Source organism: Epinephelus lanceolatus, chromosome 10, assembly GCF_041903045.1.
Source record: "Epinephelus lanceolatus isolate andai-2023 chromosome 10, ASM4190304v1, whole genome shotgun sequence".
NCBI lineage: Eukaryota > Metazoa > Chordata > Actinopteri > Perciformes > Serranidae > Epinephelus > Epinephelus lanceolatus.
In genome coordinates, this window is record NC_135743.1 from 5,790,861 (window position 1) to 5,811,156 (window position 20,296).

A 20,296-nucleotide genomic window follows, 5' to 3' on the forward strand; every position below is an offset into this window, starting at 1 on the left:
TGATTCCAGAGAGAAGCAGACAGAGGGGTCTACAGTCTGTGTTTGAAGGATATATCCAGGATGTCAAACTGACTCAGCAGCAACAACAGGTTAAAAAGACAAAGATAGTTAGAAGCTAAAGCCAAACTATAGGCTACAGATCACAGTGTAAAAGTGAACCACCACATCACTGCTGATCGCCACACAAGACAATGAATATAAAAGGAAACTTTGCTGATACTGAACCAGCTGTGTGGCATCACAGTGTGTGCAGATGAACTGTGGTTGGCTTTGCCCCATTGCCCGGGATCTCCAGGGGAGTTTACAGGATAACAGGATTACAGGGTCACAGACAACTTGGACATGAACAGGTTTAGAAAAGAAAAAGATAATTCTTTTTAAAGAGGGGTTTAATTTTAATCTTTCTTGATTTTAAATTAGCCTTAAAGTTCGGTGCAACAGAATTTAAACTTAAACTATGCTTTAATCAGGTTTAAAAGTTAATCCTTGTTGGTGCAGTCCAGCTTAAATGACTTGAAGCTAGGCACCGAACCCCCCAACCGCTCAGAGCGCCTGTCATGGGCAGCCCACTCTGACATCTCTCCACTTAGTGCATGTATAGGTCCAGTTTGTGCATGTGTGTGATTGACAAACAGAGTGAAAAATTGAATTTCCCCTCGGGGATTAACAAAGTATGTGTGTATATATATATATATATATATATATACATTTAAAATTCCTGTAGAAAAACTTTAAATAGATTTAGAATTCCTGTAAATGAATTTAACTATGTTAAAATTACCATTAATTACATTAAATGTATTCAAAAATGACTGTAAATGATTTTAAATAGATTTAAAATCCCTGTAAATGACTTAAAATTGATTTAAAATTGCAGTAAATGACTTTAAATTGATTTACAATCCCTGGAAATGAATTTAAATACATTTAAAATTCCTGTAAATTACTTGAAATAGGTTTATAATTCCTGTAAATGACTTTAAATTAATTAAGAATCCCTGGAATTGGCTCTAAATACATTTCAAATGACTGTAAATAACTTTAAATATATTTGAAATCACAGTCAGTAACTTAAAATACATTTCAAATAACTGTAGATAAGTGAAAGTGATAGTTGAGTCCACCAGTTGTTGGTATTGTTGTTGGAGCAGCAGCCGAACAGTAAATCTGCTTCTATTCTCACTCTGATGACTCCACTGTTAAAATGCTGCTTCTCATTTATGGCCGGCCAGTAACAAGCCCCGCCCCCTGCGGCACGCGCTGTCCACGCGTCCTTTCTGCACTCTGATTGGCTTCATTCGCCAGGACAGCCGGTGCTGACCAATCAGAGAGCTCCGTCCCTCAGCGGCTTGGTTTGTCCACACACTGTACACGTGCTGCTCGGTGTTGCTGTAACGGGACTCCGGGACACCGTACCGACAGTATAAAGCGAGCCCGACCTGTTTACTGACCCTGAAACAACCAGACTAACGACAAATAACACGGTTCATGGTCGTTACGATCGTTAATGTTCCTGTCTTTACTGTTACACGTTACAGTTTGATTTAATTCATCATCTTCATCACTAGTCCCAGTGAAAGTCTCGGTACCATCATGGTTCTGTCTCCAGCGAACAAGATGGCAGTGTTCCAGCTGGTGTTCTCGGACCCCGGCAGGTCCTTCTACAGCAGCGGGGACAAACTGTCCGGCTCCGTGCAGCTGAAGGCGGCTCTGCCCAGCAGGGTGACCGGCCTCAGGGTCACCGCCGCCGGTTGCGCCCGCGTGGATTACCGCGGTGGGAAGAAACTCAAGAGCCGCAGCCAGGAGGTGGAGTACCTGAAGTATGAGGAGGAGCTGCGGCTGGAGGAGAAGCTCACCAGAGGTAATCATGACTCTAATCACTGAGGGGCTCACTGACAAATAAAAAATGCATATATTTTCTCTCAGTAAATAAACTGAAGTTGAATTTATTAAATAATTAGATATTATATGGACAAAAAATGTTATTAAAATTGCAAAATTAATGTAGAAATATTAGTTCGCCTTTGTATATCTTAATAATGGTTATTTCCATTCTTAAACTCGTTATTTATTTATTTATTGTGTTATATGGTGATAACATAAGTGAAGACAAGTGCAGGGACATATAAACAGACATTTTATAGAGAGTAGTAGAGTAAGACAGACATATATACTTATTACTGATTTTAACTCTTTGTTCCTGAAACAAGTTATTTGACGGAAATCTTCTAAATTACTTGATATTTTAAAATGTTTATGAAGGATTTAGATAAAAAGTCTGAAAATCAGCCAGTTTGAGTTTAAATAACGTGCACATACGAGACATTTATAGTCAGTGAATATTTGTAGCTGTCAGATTTATGTAGAGATAATTTAAGTAAAATAAAATGTTATTATTACGTTCAAATCTTTCATACTAGTCCATACCCATTGGTAGCTTTGTCACCTCCTACCTATGCCAATCCTCAATGCCTATGTGCAGTTTCACATAGATTGACCAAATCAGTGAGTAGAGAAACATGGGACAGACAGAATGACTGACTGACAGTATGACACACTCACAGTTTCCGTGATTATGCAGCATACCATACCATGATTTCCATCATGACATCATACCAAAAATTAGAAGAAAAAAAACCCAATATTGGTCCACAGGGGGAGCCACAGCGATCGGTCGCATTTTAGCCATTTTTAAGCATTTTTCTGTTGTTATAGCACCACCCTGTTGCCAATTAGAGTTTAATTTTTCCAGTCACCTTGAGGCGTCCTGTTCTACATATCTACCAAGTTTAGTAAAAATCCATATGGTGGTTAGGCCTAGATAAGAAATTAGCTCTCTAGCGCCCCCATTTTGTTTGATGGGGTCAATAATGGAGGGGTCCCCTCAGATTATGTGTGGTCATATGCCTACAAAGTTGCGTGGTGATGGGTGAAACCCTTGAGATGTTATACACCTTTATGTGATGAGCCACGCCCTCCGCAATATTCATTGCCTTATAGAAGCTCAGTTTTAGTAAGTTTTCCAACTTTTGCCAAGGGGGAACTTTAGATATTGGTCCCTAGATTATGTTCACCCAGTTTCATGCAGATCGCTCAAACTTCCTAGGAAGAGATCCATTTGAAGTATTTTTCAAAAAATTCAAAATGGCAGAAAATCTATACAACCGGAAGTTATGGGTTCTTGAGGCAAATTTGTTCCTCATGAGGAGAGGCATCTCTGTGCAAAGTTTCATGTCTCTACGACATACAGGACATGGGATATGCCCATTCAAAGTTTGACATTTCAATCGGTTGCTATAGCGCCCCCCTTTGGCCAATTGATGTAATATTGCTTCATTGGCATCCTCCCATGACCCTCTACCACTGTGCCAAATTTCACATGGATTGACCAAGTCAGTGAGGAGAAAAACATGGAACAGACACACAGACAGAGTTTTTGTCATTATATAGTTAGATAATTAGTTTGAATTACTCATCATGTGTTTGTCCTCAGACTCCGATGGCTACTTCCTGCTGCAGCCTGATCAAACGTACAGCTTCCAGTTCGGCTTCGAGCTTCCTGCAGCTGGGTGAGCCTCACTGATCCTTCATTAATTAAAAATAAGTGATTATTAATCAGGCATTGAGTACAGAGGTGATCACAGCAGTTTATCCTGATGTGTCCTCTGGTCTGGTTTCAGGCATCTGGTGTCGTCCTATAAAGGCAAGTTCGGTCACGTCCGTTACTATGTGCGGGCGGTGCTGGACAGGTCTCCCCAGGGTGCTTTGCAATGTGAGAGGGAGTTTGAGGTCGAGGAGCCGCTGGACGTGAATCGGCCTGAACTGCTGGTACGAAAACACACTCACCAACACTGAAACTCTGAGTAAAGGATGTTTATTATTTGATCAGCAGCTTTCAGACTTTCAGTCATTCGTTTCACTTCCATTCTTTAAAAATCCGATTACAGAGATTTTAAAGTGTCAGCATTAAACTTTGTTTAAGCTTCCTGGCAGAGTCACATTTTCATGTGTCACTGTTCAAATTAGTCTAAAACCACAAGGGATGATGACAATTAATGTATGATTATCGAACATGTGAAATTTAATCCAGTCGATAGGCTGTGCAATCCTGTCAGAGTATATGCATTTGGTGTTGTTCAAAAAAACATTTTTTGAATCACCATTAATCGATTAATTGATCGTTAATTTCACAATCTGCAACCCTAATAACAACACAGGTATAAATATATGTCATGGTTCTATATGTTCTGGATCCATAACTGAGCTCAGATTTTTTCACTAAAACCCTGAAACTGATCTAAACCGACACCATGACCCAAGTTGGTGACCACCAAAGTTAGATTACAAAATAAAAAACAAATACATAATGATCTGAATCACGTGTCTTGTCGAGATGATAAGAGCTGATCAGTTCCCCGTGTCGTCCTCAGGCTCCAGCTGCAGCCTCCAAACAGAAGAAAGTCACCTGTATGTTCATACCTGACGGCCAGGTGTCCATCAGCGCTCAGATCGACAGGAAGGGCTTCTGCGAGGGAGAAGAGATCAGCATCAACGCCAAGTTCGAGAACACCTGCTCACGTATCGTCGTGCCGAAGGCCGCCATCATCGCCAAACACTCATACCTTGCAAACGGACGCACCAAGGTAACGCCCGGTTACAGAATGGCTTTCTGTCTCTGACAGAACCAAACAGTTTTCAAAGATCTGATCTCTGGTCTGTTTTATTTCAGGAGTCGCGTCAAAAACTGTCGGCGGTTCGAGGGAACCACATCATCTCAGGGATGTGCGACATATGGCAGGGGAAGACCATCAGAGTCCCCAAACTGAGGCCGACACTGCTCGGATGTGACATCATCAAGGTGGACTACGCCCTCATGGTGAGTCATGATGACATCACGACAGGTTAATACTAGCAGTTGTGATGAAATGTGAAATCAGATGAGGTGAGATAAGAGAAGAGGAGATAAATGATATCAGATGAAATAAAATGAGATAAATCAAGATACGATTAGAGATCAATGTGAATTATGAGAGAAAGATTAAAAAAAGATGAGACATATTGGGAAAAGATGAAATAAGAGATAAAAAGACATCTTGGGATAAAGAAAACTGAGATCAAATGAAATAAGATGAACTAAGATTTGATAAAATGTGATAAAATAAATTCTTAAGATGTTTTGAGATTGATTGAGATCATATTTGAACTGACAGAAAATGACATTAGATAAAAAAAAAAGCTGAGATTAAAGACATTAAAATGAGATATTAGACATTAACCTTCTTCCTCCTGCCTCCAGATCTACCTGCACATCCCCGGCAGCGAGAAACTGATCCTGGAGCTGCCGTTGGTCATCGGTACGATCCCGTTCAGCGGCGTCGGCAGCAGGACCAGCAGCATGAGCAGCCAGGTCGAGTCCCTGAGCAGCTGGTCGTCCTTCCCCTCAGCACCGCCCAGCTACAGCGACATCCACAAAGACCTGAGGGTGGATGGGCCCCGTACCCCGCTGCTCCTGGACTACGACGGCGGGGAGGACGACGAGGAAGAGGGCGGGCTCTTTATGAGAGCACCTGAAATGTACCACCTGCCTCCCCCTCCCCCGGCATACACAGAGGTAAGATATATAAAGTCACATTAACAACATGAGATTAATTAAAATGAACAGAGATGAGATAAATGAGATTAAATAAAATTAGATATAATAAAATTAAACTAACCAAAATGAGATGAGACAAATGAGATTAACAAAATGAGATAAAAATAAAATAAAATAAATAAAATAAAAACTTGATTAAATAAAAGTAGACTAAGTGAGATGAGATAAATGAGATTAACATGAGATTAAATAAAATTAGATTAACATACGAAGGTTAAATAAAATTACATTAACTGAGATGAGCTAAATGATATTAACAATATGAGATTAATTTAAAGTAGATGAGCTGAGATGAATTAAATGAGATTAGTAACACAAGATTTAAAAAAAAACCGAGATAACAAACTAAGATTGAATAAAATTATATTAACCAAAATGAGTTGAGATGAGATTAACAACATGAGATTATAAAAAGAGATTAAACAAAATGAGATTAAATTAAATTAGATCAACATTATTAGATTAAATAAAATGAGATTAAAAATAATAAAATCAAATATAACAAGGTCGAACAATGAGATAAAATAAAATGAGGTTAAACAACATGGGGTAAGATTAAATCAGATTATATGCACTTAAATGAGGTGAGAAATCAGGTAAAATGAAACGACATCAGATGAGATGACGAGATAAAATAAAAACATGAAGCAAGATCAAAATTAGATTAAAATTAAAATGAGATAAACTTAAGATGAATTAATGACATGAGGCAGGGCAGAATGAAATGAAAAACATTGAGATGAGATTAGAACGATAAAATGAGATCAAGTTAAGTGAAATATTCGACAACATAAGATTAGATCATATAAAATTAAATTAAAATAAGACAGATGAGATTAAATAAGATGAGACAACACATGAGATATGAGATAAATGAGATTAGACGAGATGAAAATTTTAAGAAAATGAGATTAAAAAAAGAAAGTTTGGTTTTATAATCTTCTGGTGTTTGTCGCCTTCAGGTCGATCAGGACACTGTTAACCCTCCCCCAGTGGTTCACGTCTTCTAAGGACTTCCTGTCCCTCCGCCACGATGGACTGAACCCTGAAAACTGAACTGGACTGCAGTGCTCCCTGACGACGACGATGACTCGGCAGTTTCCTGGCGATGACCCCGCATGTTTTGATACTTTATTCTGTAGATAAAAAACAGAGAAAGCGTTTTGTTCTGACGTGTTTTTGATATTTGTTGTTACTCAGTTGAATGTTTGTTTTTTTACTGAAGAGAAGAACTCAGTTTTGTATACGATGTAAATAAAAGCAGATGTTTATTTTTTTACTCAAACAATAAATCAGTTTAACATCATATCTTGTTGTCAGTGTTTGACTGAAGACTGATGTGTGATCACATAAAAAATAAACCAACAATATTCTTAATGCAGCAGTGTTATGTAGGAGCGTTTATCATACAGACACTGAATAAACAAGAGTAAACAGGATATGACATGCAGTATACCTGCTGTGATCCACTCGCCATCAAAAACCATAAAAACTAGTGAGAGATTTCGTTACTCAACATCATTTGTTCAGGAATTGTTGATTAAAAATGTAAATTAAACAAAATATATTGGTCACAAATGTAATAAAATCTGTTAGTGGGCACTTATTTTCCTAAATAATCCACTCACCTGACAGGTGTGGCGTATCAGGACGCTGATGAACAGCATCATTACTATACAGGTGTTCTTGCTGTGTCTTAGAGTGGAGGCCACTCTAAGACACAGATGTCATTTTGAGGGAACATGTCGTTGGCATGCTGACTGCAGGAATGTCCACCAGAGCTGCTGCCCGGGAACTGAACTTTAATTTCACTTCCAAAGGCCGGCTCCAGTGTCGTTTCCCCGAATTTGACAGTACATCCAACTGCAGACCATGTGTAACCTCACCAGCTCAGGACCTCCACATCCCACGTCTTCACCTGCAAGACCATCTGAAACCAGCCACCCGAACAGCTGATGCAACAACTGTGCAACAACTGACTGAAGAATTTCTGCGCAAACAGTCAGAAACAGTCTCAGTGAAGCTCATCTGCACACTCATCGTCCTCACCAGGGTCTTGACCTGACAGCAGTTTTTTGTAACTGACTCGAGTTGGCAACTGCCCACCTTTGATGGTGTCTGGCAACTAGGAGAAGTGTTTTTTTCACAAATGACTCTCAGTTTTCACTGTACCAAGTAGATGGCAGACGGTGTGTTTGGTCTTGTACTGGTGAATGGTTTGCTAATGCCAACGTTGTGAACAGAGTGGCCCATGGTGGTGGTGGGGATATGGTATGAGCTGGCATAAGCTATAGACAACGAGCACAGGAGCATTTTACTTTACGAGATCCTGAGACCCATCATCATCCGCTGCCATGACCTCATGTTGCAGAATGATACTGCTCATCCCTATGTTGCAAGGAACTGTCCACAGTTCCTGTAAACTGAAAGCATCTCAGTTCTTGAACGGCCTGCACACTCATCTACTGAGACATGTCCCCCACTGAGACATGTCACCCACTAAATATGTTTGGGATGCTATGGATCAGCATGTACGACAGCTTACTCCAGCTCATGCCAATATCCAGCAGCTTCACGTAGCCATCGAAAAGGAGAGGATATACCACAGGTCAACTCTATGTGGAGGAGATGTGTCACACTGCATGAAGCAAACAGTATCTCAACAGATACTGACGGATTCTTTAGATGCAAGGAGTCGTGAAATCCTAAAAATCCTTGCATAAAAGTCTTAGATCTTTAACTTAAAGTGTTGCATTTCAATTTTTGATTGGTGCAGATAGGTAAGTAGATAGGTAGGCAGGTTAGTTGGTCTGCAGATAGATCGATAGATAGATAGATAGATAGATAGATAGATAGGTATATAGGTAGGTAGGTAGGTAGGTCGGTTGGTCGGTCTACAGATAGATAGATAGATAGATAGATAGATAGATAGATAGATAGACAGATAGACAGGTATATAGTTAGGTAGATAGATACATAGATAGCTACAATTGAAATATATAGATCTGTAAGTAAGTAGGTAGGTAGGTAGGTAGATAGGTAGATAGATAGATAGGTACAAAGGTAGATAGGTATAGAGGTAGGTAGGTAGGTCGATCGGTCAGTAGATAGATACATAGATAGATTGGTAAGTAGGTAGGTAGGTAGGTCATATAATGACCCTGTAAATAAATCCTGCCAGAATCTTTATGAAACTCCTACATCATCATGTACAGAGTATCAGTCTACTGCAGTGACATTCAACTTATGGCCTGTGAGCCAACTCAGAACTGCAATAGGGTGCCAGGTGGCCCACTGAACTGCAACTGCAACTACTAAGATGAGTGAGGACAGCAGCCGTCTAAAGGTTAAAAACAGGCGATTCATTTATTATGTATATTGATTGGCCTGAGACTGGGAGGGGGTTCGATCCCTGGCCGGGTCATACCAAAGACTATAAAAATGGGACCCATTGTCTTCCTGCTTGGCACTCAGCATCAGGGGTTGGAATTGGGGGGTTAGATCACCACATGATTCCCGAGCGCGGCACCGCTGCTGCTCACCGCTCCCTCAGGGGATGGGTCAATCGGTGGGACTTTAACTTTGACTGATAAACATTGTTCAAAGCTTAATTGGGGTCATCAGGTGGGTACCCTCCTTCACTGGTGCTCAGTGATAGACCCCCAACACCTCCAGAGGGCTCAGGCATCCCAGATGCACCCCCTCTGCTTTTACTCCTTTGAACTCTGCTGTTGTCAGTGGGATTTTGGGGTCCAAGTGTTGCCTCGCCTCTTGATCCACTCGCTTGTTTGTCCAGCAGCGCCAGAGAAGGCTTCGATGGCCTGACACTGGGCTTGGCCTCGAATTTCCATTTCTTTAAGCAGTCTGGTAGTTGACAAGCCCACAAAGCCTCTGTAGCCTACTTCAACTGGGCAAACCTTTGCTTTTCAGCCACGTTGCTCAGCGTACTTAAGGCTCTTGTGCTTGTAGGCCTCCTCCACATCATCCTCAGTGCAGTGATGAGGACCAAAGCATGAGGTCTGGTCTGAGGTTAGTAGAGGCTATCTCAGATGGGAAGCATAGAGGCTGATTCAGATCAGCCAGTTATCTCCAGTCTCATTCCCCTCCCAGTTGGCTGGTGTCTGATTTTACTGTACAGGTCCTAAATTGCTTCACACCTTTGCAGACAAACCCTCTTGTAATTGTAGGATGGAATGACAGAGGAGGTAGGGCATTGATAGATGTCTATCTGGTCTGCAGCGTAGCAGCTAGACACTTTAGCACCTAATTTTGCCACCAGGCATAATAACTTTGTGTCAGGCTTGTCTTGCAGCCAATCAGATTATGTGTCAGGTTTGCTTGAGATGGACAGAGTGGCCACGTAGGGTCTTGGCCATACCATTGGCTGAGGTTCCTCAGGAATGGCAGGACATTGTAGGTGGCTCGTATTATTAATTAAGCTAGTTTGAGATGCTTCCATGTCCCACAACTTTCTCTTCTCAGCTCTCTCCTATCTCATCCACTGTCCTTGTTGTGCTTGAGAGACGGCCTTTGCTCACCTCATTGCCTGCTCTTGTTGGCGTACCTCCTTGACCAAAAGACCTCAAGGCTGAGATGGGGTTGCCTTGTGCCAGGGTGGTCTGCTCCTTCCAAGGCCAGAGCCTCCTCGTCCTTGTTGCACATGTCCAACAATGTCCTGGTGTTTTAAGGGATGACCCTGCCTATTGCAGAGCTGCAGATGGGGTCCACTGTTTGGGCCACATATTGGTCAGTGTCATTTCCAATCTGACTTTGAAGCATTTGTACTCTTTACATGACTGGACATTGGGAGCTCTCGCAGGCCTTTTCCATACTGCCCTGTCTTGGTAATGCACCTGGGGAGACCTAGCCACTTTTTGGTAAATGAGCTGATCAGTCTCTCCAGTCTGTCAACCTTAGAGATTGGGACCTCGAAGATGGTCAATGGCCACATTCGCCTGGGTAGGAGCCCGAATTGAAGGCACCAGAGCTTCAACCTGCCAGGGAGCAAGGACTTGTTGATACGCTCCACAACACTGATGGTATCCTTCCTAAGCTGGTCCACTTGATCGGCATCTTTGAGGGATGTGCCGAACCAACGTCCAAGACTTTTAACTGGCTTCTAAGACTTCGATTATACTACGTGAGTTAAGTGAGAGTTTGTAAATGGATGTTTCGATATAGCTTTACCGTTGTTGCATGCGGTCTCCAATCAATCAATAATACAGTATGTTTGCTGTTTTCAACCTGTCCTCACTCATCTTCGCCAATTCAGTCGCAGCAGCCCCGCCCAGGTCAGGTGTAAACAGGGGTGTTTCTAGAATTTGAGGACATTCAGGGCTTACTCCAGACCTCTCTCTGTGCAGGCAAGCAAAAAAAATAAGTTTTATACATGAATTCAAGGTATCTCGGCATCAGCAACTGATTTAGAAACATTTTTCCTGGATGAACATGGGTGAATTATTATTAGGCCCGTTGCCTCCTCATTTTGCAGAAGTGGCCTCCAGGCAAAGACAGTTTCAGGATCCTCCTGGTCTGATGTGTAAAAATGAGTGTGTCTATAAACTGAACTGGTATGTTAGTGGGTAAGAGGTCAGATATCAGGCTGATGTTGGACTGACAACAGTTTTAGGAAACTACTGTTTTAGTGAGTGAAGACTTTTAAAGGGACGATGTTTCAGTAGGATGACTTCACTGTAAAGATAAAAAAAAGAAAATTAAAGATGTTTTTGGAAAAAAAGACAACATCTGACAAAGTATAAACATTTTTGGAAAGTTTTTAAAAGGCAAGGACATTTTGATGGTTGTCACTTTGTTCTTTAAACTTGGTTTCTAAAATTCAGGTTCAGGAAAGTCCTCAAGGAATTACTGAAAATCAATGCAGTGTGTGTGTGTGTGTGTGTGTGTGTGTGTGTGTGTTTGTAATCTGACTCTGTTGTTTACTTCAACTGCAGCTGTTCACATCAGAGACTCTTCAGTCTGACCTCTGACCTCTGAGATATACATGAGAACTGTACAGGTACATATGTACGTGTACATGTACATGTGTGTATTTAAATATTTAGTGTAGATCTTACACATTTAAACTAATGACAGAAGCACATTGTGCAAACTCACTGTCATCATGTCACAGCTGCTGTTCACCCCTGACACACTTCTTCTGTTCTGTTTTTTGGAGCTGCAGTCCTCCGCCTGCATGACCAGCAGCCTGTCTTCACTCCCATTGGTCGACAGCTAATCCCAGGATGCGCGTGATTGGTCGAGGCGTGGAAGTCACTCACTCAGAGAGTGATTGAGCGCTCAGGTTCCTCTTTCTGTCTCTACTTTTAGAAGCAGCCAGCTAATGCTAACGTTGTTGCTGCAGACAGACAGGAGGTCAAAGGTCACAGCATGCTGCAGGTCAGCGTTCATTTTAACCAGTGACAGTGAACACACCACCAGTGAATCAAAGCAAAGCGGATAATGAGCAAGTTCATTAATGGTGTCAGCTCTGGGCTTGTTGTCAGGAAAAAAGGTCTCAAAACAGGAAATAGGTTTCTGAAGTGTAAAGATAGAGGTGTGATTTGATTCAGTCAGCGGGAAGATGACCTCAGATCAGCTTCCAGGACTTCCTGGAAGAACCTGAGACACACGGAGACACCCTGAGACACACACTGAGACACACACTGAAACGCACACACTGAGACAGATGGATAAGTTTATTACTTCACTGTGAACAAACAGGTTTTACAGTGAAACAGATTCTGTTCTCACTAATGATAGAAAGTAATAAGTCAGTCCACCAGCGCCCCCTGCAGGCTGCAGAGGTCATTACAGACCTCATTCCATAACCTGAATATTTTTAAGGGAGTGGCAGTAATACCACTGAACATTCAAGGATCTGAGTACTTCCTCCACAGGCTAGATTTAAAAAAAAACAAAAAACAACAACTATTACATTCATGTTTATCAGCCAGTTTCACTGAGAGGTTTTTATATTCCAGGGTTTGTGATCTACATGTAAAAAGTTATATCAAAGTCTTGATATTTAGGCTATAATCGCTGCTGGACGCTCAGTATAGGAATGTGTTAGCCTTACATGAACTTCATTACTTACATGGTGGAAAATAACATTGTCATTAGGAATCGTAAAAACTTTTGTCAAGCATGGATTCTGCTTATTTTCATAGAATTTAACATAATTAATGGCTAGCTAGCTAACGCTGTCTGATTACAGTAATATAGTAATTTTCACCCCTGCTCATTTTAGAAAGGACACCACAAGAAAACATGTTGTTAGTTTATGTAATATAACTTAATGTGTGTTTAGATTGGTTTCTGTCTGCCACCAGGCACGGTTCTTGAAAATGAACGCTTGTTAGCATTTGAGTGTTAGTATGCTAGCTATCGCTGACAGCCAGAAATAAACAACAAACAAATGATCCATTGCCAATTTGATAATCTAGACAAACATGTTTTCTTGTGGTGGCCTTTCTAAAATGAACAGTGGTAAAATTTACATTAATCTATTTATGATGACGGAGTTAAAAATAAGCAAACAGCGTTAGCTAGCTAGCGCTATTTGAAAAGTTGTCAACTTCCACATTCAACTGCATTATTTAGGAATGTCTAGAAAAACGATAGAGCTTTTTATTTAGAAAAACACAGCTGCCGTTAGTTGCATTTGTTTACAGGCAAGTTGTGTCTTTTAAAAAAAAAAAAAATAATGGCAACATTGACAGGCTAACAGTTAATGAGGCATCTACGTAACAAAACAAACGCCAATGAAAACGTTATGAATATATTCGATTTCTGCCAACAGATCCCCTGAATTTCTACAGACTGCTCCTTTAATACATTGTAATAATACATGTTTTAATATAATGTTATGTCATAAACACTTCTTTGACTCTTCACGTAGCTGTTTATCAGTTTATTTTCAAACAAACAAACAAACAGAAAAAATTCACTTTTTTTACACAACAAAGATAAAACAGATAAAACTTTGATACAAAATCTTAAAAAACTTCAGTGAACTCAGTTTCTACAGAAACTTCAAATCTACGGACGAATAAATCCTGACGGGTCGTCTTCAGCTGACGTTCATTCTTTCAACCATTAAATCATTCACTCATTCACTCGTTCTTTGGGTCCGATCTGTTTATAAAACTGTTGCTGGACGTTTTTTCTTTCTGCTGTAAAAAGTGACAAAATGCTGTCTGATAAAATCTGATGAGTGTGTGTGTGTGTTCAGTGTGTGTATATGTGTTGTGAGTGTGTTTTGTGTGTCAGTGCATGTTCAGTGTTTCAGTAAATAGCCTCGTCCATGTTGTCGTCACTGTCTCCTCCGAACTCCTCTCCGTTATCAAAGTACGACATGACGTAATCCGTCTCCTGCAGACAGGAAACAGGGAAAAATTTATGCAACACACTTATCACATATTAATAATCTTATTTAAAAACATTAATATAAATAATTATAATATAAAGGGTATACATAGAAGTCCTGAGTTAAACTGAATACCTTTTAAGATCCTTTCTTATATCTTAAGAAAATGTCATTTAAAAAAGGCCATAGTATAATTAATATAATGTAATTAATATTGATCCTAATATTTGTCTTAATAAACGTTTATATTGGTCATTTATTAAGGTGAATGTATGAACTCAGATTGTTAAAGTGGACATTTGAGTTAATTCTGATTGTTAAGGTGGACTCATGAGTTGATTAAGACTGTTAAGGTGGACCTATGATTGGACTCATATTGTTAAGGTGGACGTCTGAGTTAATTCTGATTGTTAAGGTGGACCTATGAGTTGATTAAGACTGTTAAGGTGGACCTGTGACTGGACTCATATTGTTAAGGTGGACATCTGAGTTAATTCAGATTGTTAAGGTGGATGTTTGAGTTGATCCAGATTGTTAAGGTGTACATCTGGGTTAATTCAGATTGTTAAGGTGTACATCTGGGTTAATTCAGATTGTTAAGGTGGATTCATGAGTTGATTAAGACTGTTAAGGTGGACCTGTGATTGGACTCATATTGTTAAGGTGGACGTCTGAGTTAATTCAGTTTGTTAAGGTGGACATCTGAGTTGATCCACGTTAAAATATCTCACCTCCTCAAACTCTTCCTCATCATACTCCTCCTCTCCCTCTGCCTCCTCTTCCTCCTGTTTCTTCTTCTTCTCCTCTCCCTCCTCCTCCTCTTCCTCCTCCTCCGAGCTCTGCTGCTCCTCCTTCTTCTGCAGAGTCTGACACAGGAAACAGATTAAGGTGGAAATGTTTATTTAAAGTGGAAACGCTCTTGATCCAAAGTGTTTCTGACTCTCACTAAGAGATTTACAGGATCAATAAACTGATTGATTGATTGATTGTTTGGAGGACGGAGGTCAGCAGGTGTGTGTGTGTCTCACCTCCAGTTTGAGCAGCACTTCTTCTTTCTCTTTCACTTTTTTCTTCTTCTGACCTGACTGCGGTCGGTCAGAGCGACTGACAGCTGCTGAGACACCTGACAGACACAGAGCAGGACATCAATACACCCATCAATCACTGATTCAGAGCACTGTGTGTGAGTGTGTGTGTACATACCGTCTTTGGAAGGTTTCTTCACTCTGAGTTCTTTAGGGAATCTTTTCCAGTCTGAAACATCAACAAACTGTCTCAGGATATAAAGTTTATTTATATTATAATAACATATATATAAAATACAGTCTTTATTATTGATAACAGAGATAAAGATGATTCATATGATTACTGATAACTGACCAGGACTCCAGTCCGTCAGTGCGTCCGTCTGCTCGCTGCTGTGATATTTATCAGAGTACCTCTCCACATCTGGAAACACACAGGAAGAACACTTTCACAATTAATCTAACAGTCGACTGATTGTTTGTTGATCGATCAGCTGATCCAGGACCTGCTGTGCCCGTGTGTGTGTGGTGACCTCTGACCTCTCTGTGCAGCAGCTGGCTGTATGAAGCAGGGCAGACTCTTCATGGCTCCTCTGAACTCCTGTTTGAGAGCTAACAGATACTCCGCCTCCTCTCCAGCTATGAGGGGGAGGGGCTTCTGCTCCATCACCTGCACACAAACACACAGAGTCAACTACACATCCCAGAGTGCACTGCTGTCAGAAACATCAGAGGTAAGTAAGTAACATTGCTGACTGTAAGTCAGAGACACGAGTCCTGTCCAGAGTCCAGAGAAGAAGAGCTGGTACAGGAGCTGGGATTTACAAGCACGGCGAGAGAGGGGAAACATTTTCAATTTTTTCAGGGGTGATGCAAACACCCAGAAATTGAACCAGACACTAATTTGACATAGTGGCCAAACTGTGTGATGCCACGGGGTCCAAAAAGACCTTTTCCCATAGACTTACATGGCCATAGAGACGTCTGTGGATCAGTGGATACATTTTTTTGAGTGTCACAAATTTTGATCCATTTGGTCCAATAACATTTTAAAAGTCTGTAAGAACTACAGGATTAAATCATTTTATCCACACACTTCCTGAACTGGAAGTAGTCTGCTCAGCTGACAGAAGTTAGCTGCTTGGCTGGCAAAGTCTTCAGTGTGCTGGCTCTGTGGGCCCATCGATGTGAAAGATTCGGTTTTTGCCCTGTCAGTGGAATGTTTTTAGCTTCATGCGCCACTAGGCAACTTATACAGGAACGAACAAGCCCCGCCTTCAACGCTGTATCCAGTTCTCTCTGTACATCCATGGGGCGGTGAAGCTAGAGATAGAACAGTGGTGTGAAGTGAACTCCAGCTGCTGCCAGTGTCAGGGTTGTATAAAGAAAATAACAGGTGACGTGTGGCGTTCAGCTGCCATGTGTTTTGGCCTTTAGATACACTGAATGATATATAGTTTGTGTGTGTGTCACAGTGTGCGTCTCACAGGAAACAGAGGTGTAGGCTGTTGGATGGATGGAGGTAAACTGTCTCCTCTGTTGATGCCGACTGCTTCCACGCTGAAGGTCATCATCCTCCGACCTCGCCCACCACCTCGACCCGCCATCACCACCTGGACCAGGTCAGAGCAGGTCAGACTGGACTGGTCTGGGCCAGGTCTTCACAGTGGATCGGGTGGAGCAGCAGCTGGTTGGAGGTGAATCTGACTAAACAAAGACAGAAATAAATAAAACAGTGAGTGGAACATTTTAACTTTTCCTCCTCTCATATGAAGCCAGAATAAGATGTTATTTTGTGGAGGCTTTATCGTCTTCACAATTTATATTATTATATCTGTGAAATAAAAGTAATAAAAGTTTAATTCCACTGAGGGAAATGGTTTTCGGCTTATAAAAATAAACTGGTGTCCATCGCAGCAATGTGTACACATACTGACATTTCAGGGGAGAGTCATGTCAGGCTGTCAAGTTGTGGTTTGAGTATGGAATCAACGCAGAGGTATAAAGGCTGATTAATACTTGTGTGTCAGCTCTATGCAGAGCCTACACACATGGACTGCGCATGTGGTCTTCGCCATTGTGAGCATTTGTACTTGTGCAGTGGTGTGTCTGTGTCACTCTGCAGCTACACCTCCAAAACACTAGTCAGTGGTGGGGTTTGTGTGAAGAGCTGTGAAGTGTAGCTGTTTTAAAACTCACATTAAACAAGACTTAATAGCAAAAATCTCAATCACAGGTACACATATCAGCTTCATTATAACTCGCAGCATTCACATAGAAACTTTTGTCTTTTGCTGGACAGATTTTCCCTACAAATAAATGGACTGGACTTGTATTGTGCCTTTTGAGTCTTCCAACCACTCAAGGCGCTTCTACACTACGTCATAATCACACATTCACACACCGGTGGCTGAGACTACCATGCATGGTGCCACCTGCCACTCAGTGACCATTCACATGCTCTCACACAGCCATAAGGAGCAATTTGGGGTTCAGTATCTTAATAACCCTAAGCTTCCATATGTGGACTGGAGAAGCTGGGGATTGAACCACTGATCTTCTGATTGGTGGACAACCAGCTTTACCTCTGAGCCACAGCTGCCCCAACAAGATTGATCACACAATTACCACAAGCCTATGGCATTTTACATTGTGTTAATTAGCCTGGCAACTAGCAGGGATTTCCTTTGCTCATATGAAGCCAGGATAAATCACTCACAAGACTTAAAATGTTATTTAGTGGAGGCTTTATTGTCTTCACAATTTGTTTCTTATCTGTGAAATAAAAGTAAATAAAAGCTTCTTTTCCTCTGAGAGAGATGGATTTCAGCTTACAAAATCAGACAGGAGGTACAGTGTTGATTGGAGGCAGAGATATAAATCCTGCTTTAGCATTGTACTGGCGTGGATGGGGTCAGCAGCAAAACGTATTTTTGCCATTTTAAAAGCCTGCCTTAAAAAAATCAACACCAGTTTAAGCGGACGCTTTATTGAGAATATTTCAGTGCTTTATTTTGCCATCAGACAGCCCTTTGCTTTGGCACTACATCTTCTAAACCTAAAAACTCAGGTATTCCTACGCATAAGAGCAGCTGTGACGTGCACTGTATCACCTGGGGTCACCTGCTGGGGTCAGGCTATTAACAGTTTGAGGAATAGACAACAAAAAACAAAATGATTATGACAGCGACGACATGCAGCTCACTGTGGAGACAGAAGGAACCAAAGGAGGGACGTTTACGGAGGGAGACGGACCAGGAGAGACGAGGAGGAGAAACTAATGTGGGGACTGGAGGTGAACAAGGAGCAGAACAATAACTGTGACCCCAGAGAGCTCCTGCTGCCATGAGATGGACTCGGTTACAACACAGTAAGTCGGTAAGTCGTTTATTTTAACTGTACATATTTAGCGCCATTTTACCTGTTGGTTGGAAACAGCAGTGCTCCTCAGCAACAGCCTCTCTCGGTGCTGTTACAGAAATCGAGCTGGCCCCCTTTCTGCTGTGTTGTAATATGATTAAATATCAAACATTAAATATTTGATCTCCTCCAGTGGTGACTGTGTTCACCCTGAGCTGTGTGTGGCTTCAGTCTGTATCACTACAGTTGAATAACTGATGGAGCGAAATAAATTAGCCGGTTAAGCTAGCTGCGTTAGCATCGCGCTGCCGGTAGAAACAAACCTTTAGTCTGACTCTTTATTTTTCCGATGTTAAACCTTCTTCTTCATCAAACGGTTAAAGTCAGTCTACAACATCTTTGTTTACATCCAACACCGCGCCATCTTCTTCCTCTTCTTCTTCTGCTGCTGCTGCTGCTGCTCCAGTTCTTCTTCTGTGGTGTTTAGCTGTGGCTCTTTACCGCCACCCGCTGTCTGGAGTTTGTATGTGGCCAAAATAACAAGAACAGTCTCCAGAGATCAGTTTCATCATGTTCATCCTTCATGGTTTAAATTAATTTACTTAAGTACTAACTCTAAGTACTCGTAGACAGCGGTGGATGAAGTACCTGAAGCTATACTCGAGTAAAAGTACTGATATTTTACCAGAAAATAACTTTGGTAGAAGTTAAAGTCACCTTAGAATATTACTGAGTAAAAGTCTGATATTTACTGTGATTCAATCAAGATTAATTTTATAATAGTGAATTTAATTATTTAAAGTAAAAGTACAAGTAAATGTAATAAAAGTAATTAAAAAAAATGAAGCAATCAGAATTTTGAGGTTTTGTTTCTTCTTAATGTGTAAACCACCTTAAAAATGCAGCGTACATTACACTTGAAGTAAAAAAAAAAAAAAGGTTACTTTTCTTGACTTTAAAGGATTTAAAGTACCAAATCCAGTTTTCCTTCCCTGCAGGCAGTGAGGGAGCAGCAGTGGGAAAACTTCGAGAGCGTCTCATCACAGCATCTTTCAGGACCTTATGACGGGAAGAAGATGTCTTTGGACAGGATGGGGGCCTTTGATTTGGCTTTACAGTAAAATATAATAAAATAAAATACAAAATGAGAAAATGTAATGTGGCATAAAATATTGTAGCATAATATAAAATAGTAAAATATAATATGATATAATAATAAATAATATAATATATAATAAAATATAATATAATATGACATAAAATAATATAAAATAATATAACATAATAAAATATATAATATAATAATTTAATATCATGTGATAAAATAAACTATAATTTCAGTATAGTAAATAATTATAATATTGGTATAGTATAGACAAATATAATATTGTGAAATATAATAAAATAAAATACAAAATAATATAATTTAATGTGGTGCAAAATATTGTAGTTTATTATAATATGATTTAATTTAATTTAATATGATTTAATATAATATAATAGGAAATAATATAATGTAATATAATACATAAAATATACAATATAATAATTTAATATCATGTGGTAAAATATAATATAATTTTAGTACAGTTTAGTATATTGTTATATTATTGGTATAGTATAGACTTAAATAATATAGTAAAATATAATAAAATAAAATCCTCCTTCATCATTTCTCTCCTCCATGTTTCCATCATCTCTTCTTCATCCTCTCTGTTCATTATAATCCAGCAGCTCCTCAGCTGTGACCTCCCCCTCCTCCTCCCCCTCCTCTTCTCACCTGACCTCAGGGTCAGTGCTCCCCCTGCCCTCTCTCTGGCCCCTCCCCCTCCTGCCAGAGGCTCCGCCCTCTGCTGTCCGCCGCTGTGAGGTCAGTTTGAATCAGATCTTCAG

At 40.5% G+C, this 20,296-nt stretch overlaps 2 protein-coding genes across 5 annotated transcripts; one reads left to right on the forward strand and one right to left on the reverse strand.

Annotated features, from left to right (window-relative positions):
• Positions 1 to 1,135: 1,135 nt before the first annotated feature.
• LOC117265328 (thioredoxin-interacting protein-like) lies at positions 1,136 to 6,959 on the forward strand. The gene is made up of 7 exons (XM_033639762.2): positions 1,136 to 1,861; positions 3,494 to 3,569; positions 3,681 to 3,828; positions 4,431 to 4,643; positions 4,730 to 4,876; positions 5,297 to 5,611; positions 6,616 to 6,959. The coding sequence occupies exons 1-7, from the start codon at positions 1,594 to 1,596 to the stop codon at positions 6,661 to 6,663; spliced, it is 1,215 nt and encodes a 404-aa protein (XP_033495653.1). The 5' UTR covers positions 1,136 to 1,593; the 3' UTR covers positions 6,664 to 6,959.
• Positions 6,960 to 13,547: 6,588 nt separating this feature from the next.
• On the reverse strand, positions 13,548 to 18,872 carry polr3glb (RNA polymerase III subunit GL b). Of its 4 annotated transcripts, none has more exons than XM_078171365.1 (8): positions 18,465 to 18,872; positions 16,531 to 16,750; positions 15,584 to 15,713; positions 15,399 to 15,467; positions 15,222 to 15,272; positions 15,047 to 15,141; positions 14,750 to 14,884; positions 13,548 to 14,023 (listed from the first exon to the last, which is right to left on the reverse strand). In XM_078171365.1, exons 2-8 carry the CDS (start codon positions 16,648 to 16,650, stop codon positions 13,937 to 13,939), a joined length of 687 nt encoding a protein of 228 aa, XP_078027491.1. In that variant the 5' UTR covers positions 16,651 to 16,750; positions 18,465 to 18,872; the 3' UTR covers positions 13,548 to 13,936. The 4 variants fall into 4 exon arrangements, with proteins under 4 accessions (XP_078027491.1, XP_033495814.1, XP_033495818.1 ...); XM_033639923.2 differs by having other exon boundaries at positions 18,727 to 18,863; XM_033639927.2 differs by having other exon boundaries at positions 16,531 to 16,746; positions 18,727 to 18,862.
• Between the last annotated feature and the right edge of the window lie 1,424 nt (positions 18,873 to 20,296).

What these genes read in the sequence shown, in the direction of transcription:
- LOC117265328 (XM_033639762.2), top strand. Translation starts at nt 1,594, where the DNA reads ATGGTTCTGTCTCCAGCGAACAAGATGGCAGTGTTCCAGCTGGTGTTC. An exon ending in TTGCAAACGGACGCACCAAG is followed by an intron (nt 4,644 to 4,729) that starts GTAACGCCCGGT and finishes GTTTTATTTCAG; the next exon opens with GAGTCGCGTCAAAAACTGTC. An exon ending in AGGTGGACTACGCCCTCATG is followed by an intron (nt 4,877 to 5,296) that starts GTGAGTCATGAT and finishes TCCTGCCTCCAG; the next exon opens with ATCTACCTGCACATCCCCGG.
- polr3glb (XM_078171365.1), bottom strand. Translation starts at nt 16,650, where the DNA reads ATGGCGGGTCGAGGTGGTGGGCGAGGTCGGAGGATGATGACCTTCAGC. An exon ending in GCCAGCTGCTGCACAGAGAG is followed by an intron (nt 15,468 to 15,583) that starts GTCAGAGGTCAC and finishes GTGTGTTTCCAG; the next exon opens with ATGTGGAGAGGTACTCTGAT. An exon ending in ACTGACGGACTGGAGTCCTG is followed by an intron (nt 15,273 to 15,398) that starts GTCAGTTATCAG and finishes TTGATGTTTCAG; the next exon opens with ACTGGAAAAGATTCCCTAAA.